This window comes from Brassica napus, chromosome C3, assembly GCF_020379485.1.
Source record: "Brassica napus cultivar Da-Ae chromosome C3, Da-Ae, whole genome shotgun sequence".
Taxonomy (NCBI): Eukaryota; Viridiplantae; Streptophyta; class Magnoliopsida; order Brassicales; family Brassicaceae; genus Brassica; species Brassica napus.
The window spans coordinates 9,491,390-9,514,004 of record NC_063446.1 but is presented as its reverse complement, the minus strand read 5'-3'; the positions used below and the strand labels follow the sequence as shown (position 1 = coordinate 9,514,004).

At 31.3% G+C, this 22,615-nt stretch overlaps 2 protein-coding genes across 2 annotated transcripts; one reads left to right on the top strand and one right to left on the bottom strand.

The window, feature by feature from the left end:
- The first annotated feature begins 2,799 nt into the window (after window positions 1-2,799).
- LOC106385344 (MYB-like transcription factor TCL1) lies at window positions 2,800-4,581 on the top strand. Its single transcript, XM_013825276.3, has 3 exons — window positions 2,800-3,035; window positions 3,152-3,239; window positions 4,336-4,581. Exons 1-3 carry the CDS (start codon window positions 2,963-2,965, stop codon window positions 4,430-4,432), a joined length of 258 nt encoding a protein of 85 aa, XP_013680730.1. The 5' UTR covers window positions 2,800-2,962; the 3' UTR covers window positions 4,433-4,581.
- Window positions 4,582-12,350: 7,769 nt separating this feature from the next.
- LOC106385345 (endochitinase At2g43590) lies at window positions 12,351-13,806 on the bottom strand. Its single transcript, XM_013825277.3, has 2 exons — window positions 13,381-13,806; window positions 12,351-13,033 (listed from the first exon to the last, which is right to left on the bottom strand). The coding sequence occupies exons 1-2, from the start codon at window positions 13,772-13,774 to the stop codon at window positions 12,630-12,632; spliced, it is 798 nt and encodes a 265-aa protein (XP_013680731.1). The 5' UTR covers window positions 13,775-13,806; the 3' UTR covers window positions 12,351-12,629.
- Window positions 13,807-22,615: the final 8,809 nt, after the last annotated feature.

Genomic DNA, 22,615 nt, shown 5'->3' with positions numbered 1-22,615 from the left:
TTTCTAAAGATATTTGGGATTTTTTAATGAACCCTTCTTACTTTATGTTTTTCAAAAGCGTGTAATATACATATACTTGATTGATAAAATTAGTTTGAAAAATAATTAACTTTGAGGTTTTTTTAAATAATTATGGGTTTTTATTTTCAAAAAACTTTTGAATTAAAAATCTTTACTATTTTCTTTTCAAAATAAATTTACTAACTATTTAATTTTAGCATGGAAAATCAATATTTTCAACATCTTTATATTTTTCTTCTTCCAATGTTAGTCTAACAAAATACCAAATTATTTAGAAATTTTTGAAGTATAAACTTCTTTTAAAAAAAAGAGCCATAGTAAATGTAAAGAAGAAAATTATTCACAATTTAGCCTAACCAGAACTAAGAAAAACAGTTAGTTCAGTTTAGTGAAATTGATGAAAATTTAATATGTTTAATATATATTTTAACGATTAAATAATAAAAAGCCAGTGATGCAATTTAAAAACCATTGATGCAATTTAAAAACCATCATATTAAAAAAAACATTAAAATGGCTTCAAACTACAAAAACCTTAAAATAGATATTTTAATGCTTGAATAATAAAACAATCACTTTAGGTTGAATATATAATTTTATTCAAATCTAACACAAAAATACTTTTATAGTGGAAGATTAAAACCATGGAATAAAAAATCTATAAAACAGAGCTTGGAGATAAAAAAATAATATAAATTTTGGTGTCTTCAGATTTGATATAAAGTTTGGTGTTCTTACATTTGTTGCAGCCATTTGAAATTAAAAAAAAATATGTAGATTTTCTTTATATACGAGAAAATTTTCAATTAAGTTAAAAAATTGGATGTAAAAGTCTTCTTGAGAAACTTGCTAGTGCTTTACAATTTAGCAGATTTATGTTAGTACATTACAGTTTAATAAACTTCTGAAAAAGTCTGCTAATGCATAACTTCTCAGAAGACTTCTTAAAATATCGTATACCCATAAACCCAAAAGTAAAATAGTTTAACTAGATAATAATAAACACTTCATGAAACATAAAATGAACTTATAAAATGTTTAATATATACATAACTGAACACTTATATGTCATAATATAATATTAAAATAATAATTTTAAATTCTAAAATCTAACTCTAAAATACTACATTACTGAACATATGTTACAAGACCCTAACCAATGGACAATCATAACTTACTATCTATATTCACTTTTCTATAAGAAAAATAATTCAATTTATCAAATTTAAATTTACATGATTTAGAATTGTTTATATTTACATGATTTCAATTTATTTTTCATCAAAATATATTTTCCAAAATTTTAATATAAAATGCATGAGTAATTTTTGAGAAGTCTTTTCGAGATGAATAATATTCTCCATAAGTCTTCTCGTAAATGTCTTCTTTGTCTCAAGAAGACTTCATATGGTTATAACCATAAATACATGTTTTTTTGTTTGGTCATAAGAGAATAACAGTAATTTTATTACTATTTTAAGTTATTTTGCATATAATTGAATTTCAGTATATATTTGTATTCAAATTCAAATTTGTGGTTATTGGTAAATTGCCCTTTTGTTTTCATTTTTTAGTTTTTGTTTTAAAATTTTGTTTTTTAATTTTTGTTTTTTAATTTAGTACTAGATTTTAGTTTTAGGTTTTTTAATTTTAATTTTTCGTATTTTTAATTATTTTGATTTTTTCTAAAATTATTTAGTAATTTATTTATTTATTATCTGTCTACTATTTTAAAAAACTTTACTTATAAGTCATTTTTAAAAAAATTTAAATTACTAAACAATGTACTACAAATTGAATAAATAATAAAAAATATAAGATCAACATAATATGTAATTACATAATATAGTTATTTTTTAACAATTAATTTCATTTATTGATAATTATTTTAAGAAAATAATATAAATTATTTATAAGTCTAGTTATATATAAACCAATTGTAGATGTTCTTCTTTCTCACTGAACAACAATAATTGGTAAATTATATGTAAATTAATTTTATTATATTTTTAATAAGTATAATATTTTTAATGTACAAGTTTGGGAGAGTGAGCATGGATAAATATGAGAGAAATTGTTATTTAATATAAAAATTTGTAAAACAAAAAAACGAAAAAACAAACATTTTGGTTTTTGATTAGAATTAGGTAGTTACTACAAAAACAAAATTTTCTAAATTTTAGAAAATTTATTTCTCCAAAATCTTGATTGGATGAAAAAAATGATTTCTGAAAATAAAAACCGAAAATTATTCTAAAAACTAGAAACAATTAACACATAAATATGAGATATTACCACAAATACTACATTCATAGTACTACCTTTCATGTTTATACTAACCACTTTTACTTTCACTTTTAATGAAGAGTAAAAGATATTTGTATCCCTAGGTTTAACTAATCTAGACTTAGGGTTTAGAGTTGAGTGGTGGAGTATGGTTTTTAGAATGTGAAATTTAAGATTCTAATAAATTTATAAATAAATACTTAAAATTTTTAAAAAATAGTTTCAAACATAATTTTCGATTTTCAAAAAGAAATTTTGAAAAAAATAATTCGAAAAATATATTTAAAAAACAATTTATAAAAAATTTTAAATTTGAAAAAAAATATTTAAATTTTTTTAAAAATTATTTTATATATTTAAATAATTATTTATTATATATATAGAGAACAAGAGTATAAAAATCTTTTGTCGAAAAATGTATTTTTAAAAATATTATTTTAGTAGTGATAAAAATGAATAATGGTAACGGTATCAAAGAACTGTACACTGGGGAGGGGTGGGGTCTGTCTCTTTCCTCTTCTTACTTTTCTAAATACTTCCATCTACCTCTCTGTTTTCCCCTTCAGGGCTTGTCTCTATAACTATTGTCTACCTCTCCAAATTCCATATTTTAGTGTTCTAAATAATCTTTGTCTTCTTCGAGTTTTCAATACTTATGGATGATACCAACCGTCTTCGCCGCCTTCGAAGTCACAAGCATACCAAGTTCATTCGACATAACTCCGAAGGTCTCACTTTGATTTAGTTAATATTTAATGGTTCTTCCTTTGGGTCTTACTCATACACTCCCTTAAATTATTTTATATATTTGATTATTGGTTGAATATAACTAACTAAAATGCAGAAGTGACTAGTATCAAATGGGAGTTTATCAATATGACCGAACAAGAAGAAGATCTCATCTCTCGAATGTACAGACTTGTCGGTAATAGGTAACATTCTCTTCTTCTGTTTACATATTTATCTCGTTCCAGATAAATTCCTAAATTTGACCTAATTATCTATCTATATATATATATATATGTAATATGTAATATGTAATATTTAATATGTGTGTGTATGAATATGTGTGTGTATGAATATGTGTAACGTGAAAGCAATGGCGTCCACCAAATTATTTTTAAAGATACATATAATGTGCCGAGTTAATATTTATACAAACTTATATTAAATTTTAAACCTAGTTTGTCAAATGATTTTTTTTTTTTTAATTTTGGGAGTATCTCAGATCCATAGAACCATAGAGACTCAGACTAATATCCAAAAGAGTGGTGCGGTCTACCGATAGATTTTTAACCGTGTAGCCATACATATTTGGTGTCTTGGGGTTGCTTCGAATCTGGTCTCTCTGTAATCCGCTTAACCACCCCTATGCGGTTAGCTTGTCAAATGATTTGTCGTAATTAAAGGATAAGTAATCCTTTCTTAGTTTTTTGTTGTTAATTGAGTGTGTTTTTTTCTAGTTCTTTGAAATGGCCGCTCTCTGGTCTCTATAATTTTATCTCAGTAAAATACTATGTTGAACCATTTATTAATAACAAAACACATTTATGATTTTCTATATTTCATCTTTTTCTTTGTATTCTATCATGTACGTTTTTCAAACCAATTATTTTGTTTAAATAGTTGATATATTGACAATATATACAAAATTTTACCGGTTTAATGACATTACACTATATGTAGCAATTTTTATCAAAAAAATCTGATAAGAGTTTCCTTGTTCATTAAAACAGAGAAAAGTTTTACCACATTATTAGTAGCTTACATCTTTCTGTTTATTCTGGAGGAAAGTCTAGCTAGGATACCTCTAGCTAGTACATTACTACTATTTATCACTTCCAAAGATGTTTGGTTAGCTCATAAATGTTAATATTAATTATAAATAAACTGAGCATGTTCCCATTTTATAATAGTGCTGATTTGAAAACTTTAAACGGAACTTCAGGTATAACACTAGCTATTAGTCCAAATTTTAATAATGAAATAGAACTGATAATATATTTGACCTAAACTGAATAAAACCAGGTGGGATCTAATAGCAGGAAGAGTGGCAGGACGAAGAGCAAGTGAGATAGAAAGATATTGGATAATGAAAAATAATGACTATTTCTCAAAACAATAAAATCAACTCCATTCTCTAAAAATCTCCATGTTTTGTTTTCTTCTGTTTCTCCTCCTTTATTTCTGTTATTATGGGAAAATAAAAACTTATAGACAATAATTTATGTTATTGTGGACAGTAAAAGCTTCAATGTGTTTATCTTATCATCATATATTTACAAATCTTCAGCGACGGTCCTGGGAACCGCAAGAACGATCAAGTGTAAACATGAATTTTGAATATTACATCGGAATAAATTATACGCTGGAGTAAAATATACCTTGAATATTGAATAGTACAGAACTGAATGGAATAATATTTTAGCCATAAAAGTGGTCAGATGAGAGGAAAATATTATTTTCTGATGAATACAAATCTGTAATAAGATCTCTGCTGAAGTTCAAGGTTCAAGAATTAATGATTTCGATTTTTCGTTTCCATAATAATAATAAAAAAATTAGCGCAGAGATTAGTATTCGATCAACCAAAAAAAACAATTCGATCAACCACACTAGAAATTCTGAATAACCTTGCTCTTACAAATGTCTAATGAGAAAAAATTCAATGTAACTTTAGAGAACACAGTACAAGTAAATTCTATCTTCCCAAAAGTGAGCACTTCTAGATTAAATATTTATCAATTACGAAAGACGGCTTTGAATATTTGAATATACTGACACTCAGAAGATCATCGTAAAAACAGTAAATAGTCAAGGTTAAAAAAGTAGTAAAGAGTGAACAGTTTACGTGCTGTTTCAGGTCGTACGTAGGGGTCAGTTCCTCTGTTCTTCATACAGCTACAAAATTTAGCAGCTACCATAACGTATCTTTTTTTTGGAATGAAATATATATGATTCTTTATGGTTTCTCCACATGCAACTTTAGCCTTGAGCCCTTCACTAGGCATGATTAATACAGATCTTTCACGGAGAGTCTCTTACCTCTTACCGAATATAAGAAACTTCTCTTATATCTCTTATATTTAAGAGATATCTTTTAGCTTTTTTTAGTTAAAAACTAAGAAACGTTTCTTGTATTCGTTAAGAAACTCTCCACAAGAGACATGCATTAATCATGGTCTTACAATGAAGCAAAGTTTCTAGACAACGATCTTTTCTTCAAGAAATTGATGCGTCAGTTTCCTACAGTAACTTAATACATCATCACTGAGACAATTAATTGACCTGAAACATAGTCAGGTACAGTTTTCTTGTAAAAGAAATAGGAAAACTTAGCTTAAGAAAATAGAAGTTTTCTGTACTTCTCACGCATATATATGTACTGTAGAATGCCAACACTGATTTTTGTTTTAAAGGGTACAAGAAAACAAAAGCTTAGTTGGTGCCTTGGTGGATCACTGCATGTGGCCACTGGCTAGGCGCTACAACTTTGATTACGACCCAACATAACTCTATGACAGCGCAAAACTATAAGGACTTTATTCAATTCACACGAAGTAGAAAATAGGGGAAAACACGGAATGATATTGGAATAGTGAATCACCATAGTAGATACTAACTGGTTTTTTATGCATGTCTTTAACCTCAAAAAATGTGTGATAAGTATTCAAAGTAACTTATTATGTAATTTTTTTTTGACTGAACTTATTTGTAATTGCTATTCGAAAAACGTGTGTACACATTTTATGAGGTTAGAGCATGCGCATCAGGAGTTCAAAGGGAGGAGGTCGCACGTTTTACGAAAAAAATATATTAAAATAAATATAAATGAAGACTTTGGCTCGTCCCGCCTCTCCTGAGTGAACCCGGGTCGTGACTGTTCAGCGGGCCCCACGCCACGTGACGGTCCGCTATTGGTCACTTTATTTAATTTTTTTTTGTTTTTTAAATCAAACGAAAAAAAAATAATAATAAAAAATTAGTTTCTTGAACTCCGATGAACCGCTGTGCTCTTAAAGACATGCATATCACTTTATTTATCAAAAACTATCTCCTCACCCCCATTTTTTATCATATCTTTATTTGTTTATTAATTTATCAAACCACTTTCGCATCTTCGATCTTCTCTCATATTTACCTCTTATATCTCAATGTTACACTTCATAACATACCTTCCATCATAGAATAAAACTCGCATCTTTGTTCTTTTCTTTAAACTAAAACCCAAAAAATCAAATCAAAGAAGAAGTCAACAAACAACAAATCATGAAGGGAGAGATTAATATTGTTCTCACAAACAAGAGTGAAAGATTTGATGGTGCGGCCGGTCTAGTGTTATCAATGATTAAAATTGGTAACTTCTTTGGATTTTTTGAAAAGAGCTCATAACTGTAAAAAACGAAAAAAAAAAGCATTTATGATGTTCAATGAAATATATGAGAAAATTTTGGTCATCCATTATGTATTATTCATCGAAATATGTCCAAAATAACTTATTCATTATAAACGTATCTACCAATACTTGTACACTGATAGCTTCTCCATCAAGATCATGTCCACCAAAAATGCATCCACATAACACATTCACCAAACACCTTTCCATCTAGACCATATCAACACAAGAACGCTTCACATCAATCCTCCTAAATTTTCAAATCCCACCTACACTACATCGGTGTGAAATGAGATGGTTTATCTATGAAGTCGTGTTTATAAAGTTCGCTAAGATACATGATTGTCTGATATTCAATGCTTGTTTGTCGATGTTCAAGTCCTTACACTAAAAGTGTTGTAGATAATTGTCAAGGGTAGTTAGAGGGTTGAAATGTTTTTGACTTCATAGAAAGTGTGTCAAAAGCACGTGTGTGTTCTGCAGGTGTAATTTTCTGTGATGAAATTGAATTTCGAGTAAAGAAAGAAAAGTCACCAAAATGTATTAAGAGCAGTAGATAGCAACGAAAGAAAAGAAGATTCTTACAATCGTCAGAATCTGCATATTACCATTCTAAGAACACACACCAAACACTCACTCACTGATGGCTGGATCAGGCATCTTCAGTGGGAAACTGCTTCTCCACTTCTGCGACAGTCTTCTTTGCATCTTCAACTTCTGGACCTTCCTTCTCTTCCAATTTCGCCTGCAAAACTCAGTTTCTGTAAGAGACAACACAGAACATGAACTCCACGGTTCCTCTTATGTGTGTATTATTCATTGTTTGTCTTCAACAAGGGGACTTTCTCATGCGTGTGATTAATGGGATCACCACAGGACAAAAGACTAGTTCTGAATCATCAGTATTATTGCACCTGCTGTTTAAGATCGTAAGGGTCATGAGCTCCCTTGTCCTTCATGGCAGCAGTCTTAGCAGTTTCTCTCTCAACCTCTTTCTCATAGGAGTGAAGCTCTTTCACAACCTTTTTACAAGTTTTTTAGCAAAAAAAAAAAAAAAACCCTTTTTACAAGTTGATGTTTCTATCTTCAAACTCCTAATCGTTTCCGTTATCAGCTTCCTGCCCAGACAAGAGTAATTAGGGTTTATAACATCAGCAGCCAACGACGATTCCTATTACAGTTCCTTTAAACTCAATCTCGATATATGAGCCGTGCGTTACAAGTTGATTCAGTCGATCTCTTTACGTGGTTCCGTTCAATCATTTGAGATGAAGAAAACCATTTATAATGTACAAAAAAGAGGAAGAAGCATTTCGAAACGAACCAGACGACCTTCGCAGACGGAGCACGCGGCGGCGATGAACGAGGAATCGAAGAACAAACAAACAGCCACTACCTCTTTCCCTTTCCCCCTTTTTTCATTTAAACAATTTTGTTCATGTATTTTTCTTTCTATGCAAATACGATAGAAGTTTTTTTTAAACATAATATATGTTGCACAGTAAAAAATATTTATAAATTAATAATTTTAAAATTATATTATTTGTTATTTTATAAATTTATTAAGTTACTAATATGCATCTTTTGTACAACCTCTATGTAATTCCATTAAAATTTTACAAAAATACCTATAACATGCATCTTAATATATTTATTTCATCATAGTTGTTTGTCATGCTTCTTTTCTCCGGTGTGAAGAATAACCATTAACGAATATATTTTTTTCTTGACAACCGTTAACGAAAATGCTAGAGCATCATTTTATTGTTGAGACACTCAAACAAGTTTCTCATTATTTATCTAACTAATAAACATAAACTAAACCAATAAAAATTGACAACAATTAAACTAATGAGTTTTAAAATTGAGAGTCTCAACCAAAAACCGATTTTCACGCTCTTTTTCATTTATTTTATTTTTATAATAGTTGGGATACCTTAAGAAACTACTAAAGCATTTTACCAAAATAAAATAAAAAATACTAAGGGGGTCTTATTGAACTGAGGGTTTGAGAAAATTTTGGGATTCAACATTTAATGGAGTTTATATGGAATTTGGAGATTTTGAGAAGGATTTGGAAGTTTTTGGTAGGAATTTGAATGGGTGATTTTGGCAGAATTTTTTCTAAAAATTGGGGATTTGTAAGTTTTTAATAATTGAAGACAACATAAAACAAACAACTACCATAATCACGGAAGATCATTTCATCAGCTTCATCTCTGTTTGCAAAATTTCTATTTTTCTCCAAACCTAAATTTATCTCGTCTCCTCTCTTTTGACCATGCCACATGACATAAAAAACAAATCATACACCTTTTCCAGTCCCCATAAAAAGACTTTGCATGTCTGGAGGTTAGATATATTATTAATACTATTAATTATAGCATCGGGCAGTTTTGTTGGTGTAACTGTTGAAATATCGTAGAAGAAATTTTCTCTTCTCATCATAAATGATTTCGAAATTGTACTTCTCTAATTCATCACTCTCTATATCTCTTTCCTCTTACGAAACAAATCTCTAAGAATTAAAAACAGAGCATAACCCATGAATTTTTTTGGGGAAAATACGAATTGGGTTTTCTCAGAAATCAACCTAAACGGCAAAATCAGTCCAAGCATTCCCATGATAATCATAAGCCTATCGATGATATTTGTTATTCTCCATAGGCAGATCAAAAATGGTTTTTGCTATTCTCCAGAAACCAAAAAAAATTGGCCGAAAGTTAAATAAAGAAAAAGAAAAACCGGTCAATTGTTTTTCAAATACCATCTCACATGATAGAATTTGTGTTCACTAAATTTTAACTATAAACTATTTTCAAATAATTCCAAATATATTTTATTAGATGAAATCCTAATTTTCCAATAAGGGAGGATTTGATGGAATTTGTGTAAATGATAAGTCCAATAAGAAAATATTTTAGGTAACTTGTATAAACAACACTAGATCCAATAAGGTGAGATTTGGGCAAAAAACAAATCCGACCAAATCATCAATTTAATAGGCCTTTCTAATTCAGTTGTCCTAAGGGCAAATCCGATATTGGATATCTAAAGTTTTTTTAAGTTAAAAAAGTAATAAAAGGAAAAAAAGTGGAAAGAGGTAAAGAAAAAATTTACCTGGAGAGAGAAACTGAGAGATTTCCAGTCGACGGCGAGGCTCTCTGAGCCACCGTCAGTCCGGTTGTGGAGTTTTTTTTTTCGTTTTTAGCATATGGTTTTTGTTCGGGGTCTCTTGATCTACCTAGGTTTCGGCGTCGCACCTCTCTATGGTGGTCGTCCGACTTGTTTCTGGGAAGGGGTGGCTTTTTCAGCACCTTTTTCGCCGGCTTTGGGTACCGGGAGGCGGTGGCTCCTTCAGCATCGCCATCGTCGGCTTCTGCTTCCGGGAGGCGGTGGCTTCCGCAGCATCGTTGGCACCGGCGTTCGTTTTAGGGTTTTTTATTTCTCCTCATTTAGATCTACGAGTTTGAGCTTATTTGGTTTTCGCTTCTCGATCTGAATCTGTTGCCGTTTATATGTCGGAGATGATGAATCGATTGTAGGCTTTAATATCTGTTGGTAATTCGTAGATCCGTCTGTTTGGTTTGAAATTTATGTGTTTGTTGGATTCGAGTATCTCGCAGGTCTGGTTGAATGGTTGAGTTCCGGTTTCGACCTTGCTGTCGACGGTGGCCGTTGAGTCGTCGTGACGCGGTCGCTGGTACCGGATGAAGAAAGGAGGCGTGCGGCTTCGTGTGAAGAGCGACGCATAGCCTACTAGGGTTTCGGTTGGTTGTGTGGGCCTCGGGCCCAGTTTGTTTTACTTGGTTGTATGCCTCTGTTTTTGGGCTTCGGATTGTTGTAAGGCTTGGGCTTTGCCCATTTTGGATTTAATCCTATTAATAAACTTCAGTTGGAAAAAAAAAAAAATTACCTAACCTAAACAATTTTTTTAAAAAAATATTCGTTACTTAGATGTTGTTTTATGAGTTGCTTAACCTTTTTGTGGTTTAAATTTTATTTGTTAATTAAGTTATATTAAAATTAATAATTTTATGTTTTTTAGAGTAGGCACGTCGGTTTAATTCTATCAAAATTTCTCAAAATAAATACTAATATAAAAATCAAAAGTAAAAAAGAGACAATAAAAAAATAGAAAATCGATTGTGTGGGAAAAAAACTATTTTTCCTTGCTTTTTTGTCAATTCTACACGTGTCTTCGTAAGATCTTCATGACAAGGTTTAATAGATTTAATTTTAATTACAAAACTGTTATGTATAAAAGTATTAATAAATTAATGCTTAGAGATTCAATTTAAAGAACCTATCACTAATGATACTCTTAAGGGCAACCTCAACGGTTGAAACCCATTTTGAAGTTAAATTAAATAATAAAACTTTAATAAATCTAACCAATAATTAAAACACAAGTGGTTCTACAGTGTTCGTACCGGTCCTTAAATCACGTATCTTCAGAAACTATCTCTTCACTCTCACTTTTTTTTTTCAATTTTTTCAATATTTTAATGAGCAAAATGCTTGTGATAAGATATTTACCGTAAAAAATGCTTCAGCATTGCAGCGCCTCCGTCAGTGGACTTCTACATCTACTCACTCAATTTGTGGGTTCCACCATCCACATGATAGTCAGAGCATCTCCAACGGTGATTCTACCCATTAGAGTTCTTAAAATGCATATGTGTGTATATATATATTATATGTATATATGTAGCTATTGAGTCCACTACTTTTGTGAAGAACTCCCTCTAAAGGTTCTAAAAACATTATATGTATATATGTAGCTATGAAGTCCACTACTTCTGTGAAGAACCCCCTAAAAAAAGAACCTTTGGAGGGGGTTCTTCACAAAAGTAGTGGACTTCATAGCTACATATATACACATAATATATACATACACACATATGCATTTTAAGAACTCCAATGAGTAGAACCCCCGTTGGAGATGCTTTTAGTGTGTTAACTTTTGAAAACTTAAAAGATTTGTTTTTTTTTTAAGGATCCATCGACCGAGGTCAACCGACTAGTCCCACGAGGCCCACGGCACTCCACGTATTCTTGTGATTTAACGCTAGCTCAAATGGCCACACGGGGTTTCGAAGTCGGATCCGTATTGGGGCTGTTGCTCTCTCAAGACCACAAATCCACCACTTAAAAGATTTGTTTTCTAGTCTTGTAATTATTACATAATTTTTTTATTTTGTTTTGGCGGAACTCACATTTGTAAATTATATTCCGTTTATTTATAAAAAACGTGTTATTTATAGTTTATAAAAAGTAGAATCCGAAATTGTCAAAGTTGATATATAGACAAAAATAGTTTTTATGATACACATTAAGGAAGAGAAGAGAATCCCATTCTTACGACCAGTCTCGTGGGTGAAGTGAAATGAGCAACAAACATGGTTGCAATTCCACGTCTAGTACCCTATGTTATATTTGTTTTTCTAAAACACGTTTTGAGGAATGCTATGTGTCTTTCAGAATTTTAGCGTATATATTTTTATCAAATCTTATATGTTATCTTACTTATCTTATTTCATATTTAATTTTTGTTTCTGTAAAACATATAATATTTATTTGCCTGCATAAAATAAAAACATAGATAAAAGAAAAATATAAAATATAAGCTAGAGCGAAATATAAATAAGAGAAAATATAATATGTATAAAATTCTATAAAACACATTACATCCGGTCACAACTTGTTTTTAACAGAATCTTAAAATATTATATAAGACATAATATCTTATTTCACTTTCACAAGATTATTACAAGTTTACAACAACATTTGCTTGTGAAGCAGAGAACATTAAAACCCAAAGCAAAGTACATACGTGAGATTTAACTTTATCATCTCACTTAGACACTTATTATTTGACATTAACACCAACGTTGCCACGTTACATGAGTGTGCAAAGAGTTTTTTAGCAGCCAAGGTTAGGACCAGGGTCGACACCAAGCTGTCGACAGTAGTTTCTATAGTACCTAATCCTTGCATTGACGGCATCCGGATTCCCACGGTTACACTCCATTCCGTTGATGGCTCTAATGGTCGCTCCAAACCCTTGGTTCAGTACCGGTCTTACACTATTCATCCAAAACCAGAGACCTGTCCTGAAAGCCACAGTTGGGTTGCTACCCACTAGTTCTGGCTGGCCTAGGAGATTAAGGCCGAGACTCCTGCCGCATGGTCCGTAATTGTAGTTCCATGATAGTTGGATTGGTCCACGACCGTAGTAGCCTTTACCCGGTGAACATGGGTACTGCCTGTTGTTCTCGTCGCAGTAGTCTCGTGACGCTCCGTTTATTTCTTCTATATAGCAGAAGTCTACACGATATAGAGATGCAAATGAAACAAAGTGATTTATAACAATAATTTCAATCCACGATTGAGATAAAGTCAACCCTTCATTTTGAATATGAACGTTTAAATATATTATGTCTTAGTCCATTATTGTTTTTAACACTTAACGTGCTACTTGCTAGTATCATTTTATAATCATCATATGCAATGCAAACATTAAAAAAATATCGATCCGATCCTTAGGTTTTGAGAATGACTCACTCATTTTTAAGCTATAGTTTACTAAAAGTCAACATCAGTAATCATAACTAGAGTTGATGTAGAGACAAAAACAATTATTAAGAACATAGAAAAAAAGAAAGGAATCTTACGTCCGGTCTCGTGAGTGAAATGAGCAAACATGGTTGCAATTTCACGCCTAGTTACGGAATTAGCAAAGTTTGGGAATGTATTAGCAGCGTTGATGAAAGAGTTGCGGGTGTAGAATCTTTTCCCGGCACAGCCATTACCGGCCCGGTTGATAATGTTGTTGAAGAAACCTTGTGTCACAATGCTACCGACCGATCCACCACCAGAAGGGGTTCCACTGCCTCTACAAGGACCTGATCGGCACCCGGCACCGCAGTAAGCATCAGTGGTACCGCAATAACCGAACTGGCTGCAACAAAAGTTTGGGGCGCAACCGCAGTTCTGAGACTTGACGGTTTTGGAGTAGAAACCTAAGAGGCAGAGGAGAAAGACTAAAGAGATTTTTGTGAGAGCCATATTTTGTAATTGTGGATGGGAAGGAAGAGACTGAGATGTATACTATATATAGGGGAAAATGTTGGATAGTTTGGTCATTTGCTCTGGTATGCGCAAAAACAATTGATTCTCTCTCTAATAATACATATTTACGCAGTGTTCTAAAAAGTTGGTATAGCCGGTGCCTAGCTTAGTCGGCAAATCGGGTATGAGCAAAATGAATTTTTCAAATCTATTTTTAAAGTGTTCGAAAAATTGGCTTTGGTGTCCGTCTAAACAATAATCCTCTATAAAACGATTAATCACTGCCTAGCGATTTTTAGTACATTGGATTTAGGTATTCTAAAACGGGTTTGACTTTTAGTCTTGGTCTTTCCTAAAATTAATATTGTGGACTCCGTCCAACAATTCGATGAGAATTTACTCTTTCAAGCAACATAAATATGTTACAATAGTAATATTGTAGTATTATGCTCGTTGCTATGCGTAACGGGAGTATTTGACACAAATGCATTCTCAAACTTTACGCTGAGTCAAATATTGGCATACAAACTTCTTATTAGACTTGTTAATATTCATTTTTTTGGTTTTGCAATACTAGTTTGTTAGTTTGTTATTGTTGTTTGTTATTTTATTATAATATTACAAAGACTGCTTTATTTAATTTTAGTGTTATATAATTTTTATTTATTTTACTATAACTAACAGATTAAATAATGTATGAATGCTTAAAAATTCTGGATTTTCTTATGTTTGAAATTTTGTGAATTTTAACTTATTGCAAATATAAATATTCGTTTAGGATGAAGCGACTCATGAATATTGAAATTTTAGAGTATTTGTTCCATGTCCAGACCTATCTTAGCTAAAACTAAATAATACTCATTTTGTTTCATAAAAAAAAGTCATTTATACACCATTTCGTATTTCAAAACCCTATTTTTTTGAAAAACGAAATCTAAACCCTAAACCATCAATCCTAAACCCTATTTTTTTTTAAATATGAACCCTAAACCCTGAAACATCAACTCTAAACCCTAAACCCCGAAACATAACCTCTAAACCTTAAACCTTAAACCATAAACTCTAAACCCTAAAACATCAACCCTAAACCCTAAACCCTGAACTTCAACTTTAAACCCCTAAACCATCAACACTAAACCCTAAACCCTAAACCCTAAAAAGTAAACTCAAAACCCTAAACCCCAAAAAATTAACCCTAAACCCTAAAACATCAACTCTAAACCCTAAACCTTCAACTCTAAACCCTAAACTCTAAACCCTAAATCCTAAATCCTAAACCCAAAAACCGTAGAGTTGATGCTTTACGGTTTAGATTTGAATGTTTAGGGTTTTATTGTTTAGGGTTTACGTTTAGGGTGTATAGTTGATGTTTTAGGGTTTAGATTTGAAGGTTTAGGGTTTTAGGGTTTAGGGTTCGAATTTCAGAAAAATCTAGGGTTTAGGGTTTACGTTTAGGATTTAGAGTTGATGTTTTAGGGTTTAGATTTGAAGGTTTAGAGTTTAGGGTTTAGGGTTTAGAGTTGATGTTTCATAGTTTAGGGTTTAGAGTTGATGATTTAGGGTTTAAAGTTGATGTTTTAAGTTTAGATTTAGGGTTTAGGGTTTACGTTTAGGGTTTAGAGTTGATTTTTTAGGGTTTAGATTTGAAGGTTTAGGGTTTAGAGTTGATGTTTCGGGGTTTAGGATTTAGAGTTGATGTTTCATGGTTTATGGTTTAGAGTTGATGATTTAGGGTTTAGAGTTGATGTTTTAAGTTTAGATTAGTCAACCATATGTTTTTTTTAAAAAAGTTAATCGAAAGGTTATAAATGTCCTTTACCTTTCATTAAAAATGATTAGCGTAACATGAAAGGTGATATTTTAAAAAAGGTATTTTTGGTATTTTTCCAAAATTGATTGCCACCATCTAATTTCTTTTGCGTGCCACATTTGACGAGGCCCAAATTAGATGTGTATTATTAAAATTGTAATTGACTTTTCAATTTGTTTGGGTTAAAGTAAACTCAAATCAAGTAAGCGCAAAATACACGAATCACCTAGGAACGATCCAAGACACATCCTTAAAACATCTCAAAAGGAACTCTATAATTTCTATTCCAAAAAAAAAAAACTTCAAAATTTCTAATTTAGAATTTCGAAGAATAAAGTTTCATATTTGAAATTTCATCTTTTTATTTACACTTTAGTCTTTATAATTTTTATTCCAAATAAATTCAAATCAAGAAAGCGCAAAATACACGAATCACCTAGGAACGATCTAAGACACAACCTTAAAACATCTCAAAAAGAACTCTATAATTTCTATTCCAAAAAAAAAACTTCAAAATTTCAAATTTTGAATTTTGAGGAATAAAAATTCATATTTGAAATTTCATCTTTTTATTTTCACTTTAGTCTTTATAATTAATTACACATCACAGTTATATTTTTTAAGTATTTTCTTGTTTATCGTTTTAATCCTTATAATTTTTATATATCATAAATATTACAGATTTTTTTTATAAATTCAAGTTTCACACATAAAATTAAATAAATTATAAAATAATATCTATATTATTTTAAAACTAGAATTAGACAATGAGAATATTATAAAAGAAACTTAATAAAAAAATTAAAAAAGTACACGAAGTCATAATTATTACAAAAAATTAAATATTACAACAACAACTATAGTCCGGTAAATTTGCTCCGGAATTTTCAAAATCTTCAAAATATTGTCTAAACATATTTTGTGTAACCGAAGATGGAGCATTACGGAAATAATTTTATGAAGTAATGTAGTATTTTGCTTGTAGTTTAATATTTAATTATTTATTTCTATTTACAATTTTATATCTGTGTAAGGTTTTATTAATTAATATTATTGTAATATTTTATATATGTGCTAGTTATTTATAAATTTCTATGGATGTACGTGAATTGTGACAAATATAAAGATCATAGAGTAAAATATAAATACTTTTGAAGTTAAATTTGAAATTTTAGTTTACGAAAATAATACCTTAGAACTTCGAATATAGAATTTTGCAAACTCTAAAATAGAGAATCATTTATAAAAATGCTCTAAATGATCCTAATTAAAGGGAATCAAAACGTTCACATGCATTTAATTTTTTTTTTCTTTGGCTTCCATCGTAGAAAGAGACAAACTTAGAATGCAAACACATGTACATAGCATAGCAAGACGTTAAAGCATATGGCTTCTATTAGATTACGGTAGCCAGCAATTAGGGGTCTCAATTCGGATCGGTCCGATCCAAACCCGCTAATCCCGTAACCATTTAATCCAGCCTGATTTGGTCTGGAAATATTTTGGACTTAAGATTCAAAGCCCGGCCCAGTTCTAATAAGACTATAGGATTTTTCAGGTTTTTTAGACTTTTCGAAAATAATTTGTTATTGTCACTTTCATCGTTTTAATATATGTGAATTTTCATATAAAAAAAAACCGTTTCAATTTTTTGTCTAAAATATAAAGTGAGTTTAAACTTTTCTTCTTTACCAAAAATGTTTAATTTTTTGTATGCTTTAAAAACATATTATAAATAAACCAAATTTAATAAAATTTAAATAATCAAATATAAATTAAAACAAAATATATAAGAGAACAAAATTTATGATAAACATGGTCAAACGTTTCATACTTTGAATTTTGAAATTAAAAAACATATTGTACATAAAAGAAGAAAGTACATTTACAAAATTTAAAATGTGACATTTGTAATGATCAAACAATAAAGTGTATTAACAACTTTTATATTTATTTTATTAGAGTTTAGATAAAAAATATTAAAATAATATGTCAATACTGATAATGGTTTTGATTGTAGGAACGATGATATTTAACCTAAAGTATAAAATTTTGGTTTTTCGGGCAGGTCCTAGCTCAAACGGAATTAGGCCCGAAATATCTAATGTCCAGATGGATTTAGTCCGAAAAATCTAATTTTTTGGACCTATAAAATTAAATCTAAATCCGGTAATTTTTAGGGTTAGAGTGGATTTGAATTGCCGGCTTCGCTCTAATTGACATGTCTAGCAGCAATCCATTCCGTGTCGTCATTGGCCTAAGAGTAACAACGCATTTGACTCCTATTAATAATGCCCACGACCCCTACTACCCATTAATACCAAATCCTTATATTGATTCTTTCGCTTTTTACTTAGAGAAATTATTGGGTTCACCCCTAGATTCATCAACAAATAGTATTTAAGTATTTGATATTTAATATCTTTTTAAAAAAGAAATAAAATTAAATATCCAAATTAGATTATATTTTTAAAATAAAATAATAAAAATACATAAAATAGTTACAAAAAAAAATTAATATTGTTAAGTCTTCAGCAAAATACTAAAACCTATACCCTAAATACTAAACCCTAAACCCTAAACGTTAAACCTTAAACTTTGGATAAACTCTAAACCGTTGGAAAATCTTAAACCCTAAATCATTCATTAAAAACTAAATTTTAATAGCACTAAACCCTAAATCCTAATCACTAAACCCTAAACCCTTGGGCAAACTCTGAACCCTTGGATAAATCATAAACTCTAGGTTTTAATTTTAAATATTTTTGATTTAGAGTTTATGATTTATCCAAGGGTTCAGGGTTTATCCAAGGGTTTAGGGTTTAGTGATTAGGGTTTAGGGTTTAGTGTTATTAAGATTTAGTTTTTAATGTATGATTTACAGTTTAAAATTTTCAAATGGTTTACGGTTTATCCAAGATTTAAAGTTTATAATTTAGGATTTGGAGTTTAGGATTTAGGATATAGATTTAGTATTTTGCTAACGGTTTAACAATATTTTTTTTTATAACTATTTTTATGTATTTTTATTATTTTGTTTTAGAAATATAATCTTATTTGAAAATTCAATTTTGTTTCCTTTTTTAAAATATATCAAATATCAAATACTCAAACACTATTGGTCGGTGAATCTAGAGGTTCACCCTAGGGGTGAACCCAAGAATTTCTCTTTTATTTATTATAACTAGGAATCGATAGGGGTGTCAATTCGGGCTGGCCCGGCCCTGCCCGGCCCAAACCCGCTAAGCCCGTAAATATTTGAGCCCGGCCCGGCCCGGCCCGAAAATTATTTGGGCCTAGAATTCAAAGCCCGGCCCGGCCCTTATAGGGCTATAGGGCTTTTCGGGCTTTTGTGGACTTTTCAAAAAATAATTTGTCATTGCCACTTCCATCGTTTTAATACATGTGAATTTTCATTAAAAAAAAGAGTTTCATTTTTAAAAAATAAAAAATTTATAAAGTGAGTTTAAAATTTTCTTCTCTATCACAATTTTTTTATTTTTTCGTATGCTTTAAAAACATTTTATACACAAACCAAATTTAATAAGATTTAAATAATCAATTATCAATTAACACAAAAAATATAAGAGAACAAAATTTATGATAAACATGGTCAAACGTTTCATACTTTTTATTTTGAAAATAAAAACATGTTGTACATGAAAGAAGAAGGTACTTTTGTAAAATTTAAAATGTAACACTTGTAATGATGAAACAATAAAGTGCATTAACAACTTTTATATTTGCTTTATTAGAGTTTGGATAAAAATATTAAAATAATATATCAATACTAATAATAGTTTCGATTACAAGAAAAAAGGATAATATTTACGCTAAAATATAAATTTCGGGTTTTCGGACCGGCCCTAGCCCAAACGGGCTTAAGCCCAAAATACCCAAAGCCCAAATGGGCTTAGCCCGAAAGGCCCAATTTTTTTTTGGGCTTATAAAGCGAAGCCCAAGCCCGGTAATTTTTAGGACTGGGCGGGCTCGGACTACGGGCTTCGGCCCTAATTGACATGTCTAGGAATCGATCCCAAACTGAAGCACAAACTAATAAGTATGCTTGTAGGTCGATGATATATGCATATTATCGACATTTAGTGAATATACAAATGCAGAGAATAATTACTATTGCAGCAAATACATTCGAAGTTTCATTTGAAATCTACATGATCCTAAGTTGTTGTTGTGTTTTTAAATTAACAAGAATAGATCGCCGATTTCTTCATGAATTAGGAGACTTTTGGTGAGTTTTTTTTTGCTAAAAAAAACTTTTTGCGACTTTTGGTGAGTTTCATAATTCATAATATCATCTTTATTTTATTTTGAATCCTTATTAGTTCAAACGGATTTTACAGGACATAAGTTCATCGTTGACAGATCTTGTTAGCTATCAGTTTTTCGATCATTTCAATTTTCATCTAAGCTTTGGGTAAGTCTTATTTTTAGGTCAAGAGCTTTATCTGCATTTTTCCTTTAAAATAAACTTAATCATCGTAATTGTTGTAATTAGAGAGTTTAGAGTCTGAATATTTCTGTGTTATTATTAATGATCAAGAGGGTTCTTTTATATAAGAATTATAAGATGAAGATAAATGGAAAGTATCCAAAACCTAAACTCACTAGGATTAGGAAAACTACTAATACATAATAATAGAAAGATTACATCTATTAGGAAAAAGAAAGGGTTTCTTTTTCTCCAAGCTTTGTGACCGTCTCTCTCTCTCTCCTGAAGTCGGCTCTCTCTCTCCTCTCTATACGGCTTCGGCCGTCTCTCCATCTTCTAGGTATTGGGCCGGTCTCGGTCCGGGCCTGGTTAATGGCAATCCACTCCATGATTTATAACACTCCCCCTTGGATGCCATAACCATACATGATTTGTAGTACGCTTCATGTTGCCTCATTAAAACCTTATCAGGAAAACCCAGTGGGACAAAACCATGATGAAGGAAAAAGAGTACAACACGCACTACTCCCTCTGATGTGAACCTCACTGTAGGTTTCTACATTCTACGCATCTGGTGCGTGATATTTTCCTGTATGTATAGGATGGGAGTAATCGGCCAGTATCATTACTGAACCGTAATTAGACCACTTCGACTTCTTAGGTCGTTTTCTCATGTCCTTTGACATTGAGTGTCCCGGTAAAGCATTTGTGCTAAACAATGTGAACCATATTGTTCTCGGGGATCACTATTGGGTCTTTGCAAATCGTGTTTGCATATGTCCATAGTCTAGACGTGATCGTCTACTCTTAACTCTTTACTATGGTCGGATAAACCAAGTACTCATGGACAATGTACTAAACATGGTTATCATGAACGTATGTCTTGATCTGGCCAATCCATGTCTGGATCATAGACCTCGTCTATACATGTCCACTACTTGTCTCATGAGTGTTCAAGATCAATGATCATTGATGTGAGTTTATAATCTCTTATTATGGCTCTGCGGCCGAACACTCTCATTGATGTGGACATCTCATGACCTCAGTTGCTGTGGATCATATCACACCCAAAGTATATATTATTAGGTCATGGATTTTGGCTCTAACAAGCTTATGGACTACAATACATTTGTATCCGGTTGATCTTTTGTCTCTACTGGCCCGTGATCAAGAATAAGGGCCAGACGTCTTTTAGTCTTTAAAAGCCGGACGTGTCTAGTAGAAGAGCCAGACGTTCTTTGCTGAAGAGCCGGACGCCTTTAGACGGACAGAGTCGGACATCTTTAGTTTGAAGGGCCGGGGCCGGACGCTTTTGGTTGGACACCCACATAGATTTATTCTATGTCTACTAACCTCTTTTAGGTTTAGTATAATCACAAGAAATTTCAAATATATATGGACTGTATTGGATTGTCTTTTATACAACTCCAAGATCAATGATCATGCGTGATCAATTTCTTTTACATACTATATGCATCTGCTTTATGTTTCAGTCCATGAATCAGCTTAGGAACAAAGCTGTTCTTTCATCTTATCCAGTGATCCATATGCTGCTTACTACATCATTGTATCTAATTTCTTTCTTATGACCAGACCTTTGTCAATTTTGAAAATCTGTAGCAGCATCCACCACATAGGAGTTTATCTCCTTATAATATGTTCATTTGATCTCTGTGAGTACCTTGTGTAACAAGCTATAATCGAATGTTGTTAGTAGGAAAACATGAACACCTTTAGATCATGTACATCTCTCACGGTTTCTTTACTTCTCACAAGATCCATCTATTTCACTGGTTGATCAGATGGTGTTTCTGTATATGTATATGGCCAATACGCTCATCTCTCCTTTAGATACTTTGAACCTCTACGTTTTATCTTTTCTAATCTCTATGATCTTTTATGATTGTATGAGTACTCATTCGTGGGTTCATGATCCTCGCTTATCTCTTTATGTTCAAGTGCTATAACTTTATGTATCTTTATACAAATGTGTGTGTGTGTCGACACTTTCATGTGGTTCCATTATGTTCCAGACATGATCTGATCATTTTGAGATTTCATTATCCAGGACCTTTGTTACCTAGTAGCTTGGCGTCCCAAGACTCCATGGTTTGGTACCTTAGATGTGTAGCTGCGCAGCCTTTTCTCAATGTCTGGTATGGTTTCTCTTATAATCTCGGATCTGTATTCTATGCACCATTCTTTTCTATCCGAGATTCCTTTATCTTATTGAACACTTGGTCTATCTTGTATAGACTCTATAGCAACTTGATTATGTCTCTTCGAGGACATTCATTTGGTGCTAAGTTGGTTAGTCATTTCTCGGGTCAGTGTTTGGCATTTCGATTAGCTTCTTAATTAGCTAGCTTTATATAATCTTTCTTTGGACGTCTTAAATTATAATCTCTAGTCCTAGGATCTTTGCCAAGACAATAATAGTTAAAACCATTCTTATCATTCTTTTACTTTTTAATCTTTCTTTGTCCAGCTTATAATCTTTCTCCTTTAATATTGAATATCCGGATTCATTTGTTTCATGCAATCCGTACCTGGCCACTATTTTAATCACCCATGTTTT

Excerpts from the sequence above, each read along its gene's own strand:
- LOC106385344 (XM_013825276.3), top strand. The coding sequence starts at position 2,963 with ATGGATGATACCAACCGTCTTCGCCGCCTTCGAAGTCACAAGCATACC. Across the intron at positions 3,036-3,151 it reads CATTCGACATAACTCCGAAG|AAGTGACTAGTATCAAATGG; the intron begins GTCTCACTTTGA and ends ACTAAAATGCAG. Across the intron at positions 3,240-4,335 it reads TACAGACTTGTCGGTAATAG|GTGGGATCTAATAGCAGGAA; the intron begins GTAACATTCTCT and ends GAATAAAACCAG.
- LOC106385345 (XM_013825277.3), bottom strand. The coding sequence starts at position 13,774 with ATGGCTCTCACAAAAATCTCTTTAGTCTTTCTCCTCTGCCTCTTAGGT. Across the intron at positions 13,034-13,380 it reads TTTCACTCACGAGACCGGAC|ACTTCTGCTATATAGAAGAA; the intron begins GTAAGATTCCTT and ends TATATCGTGTAG.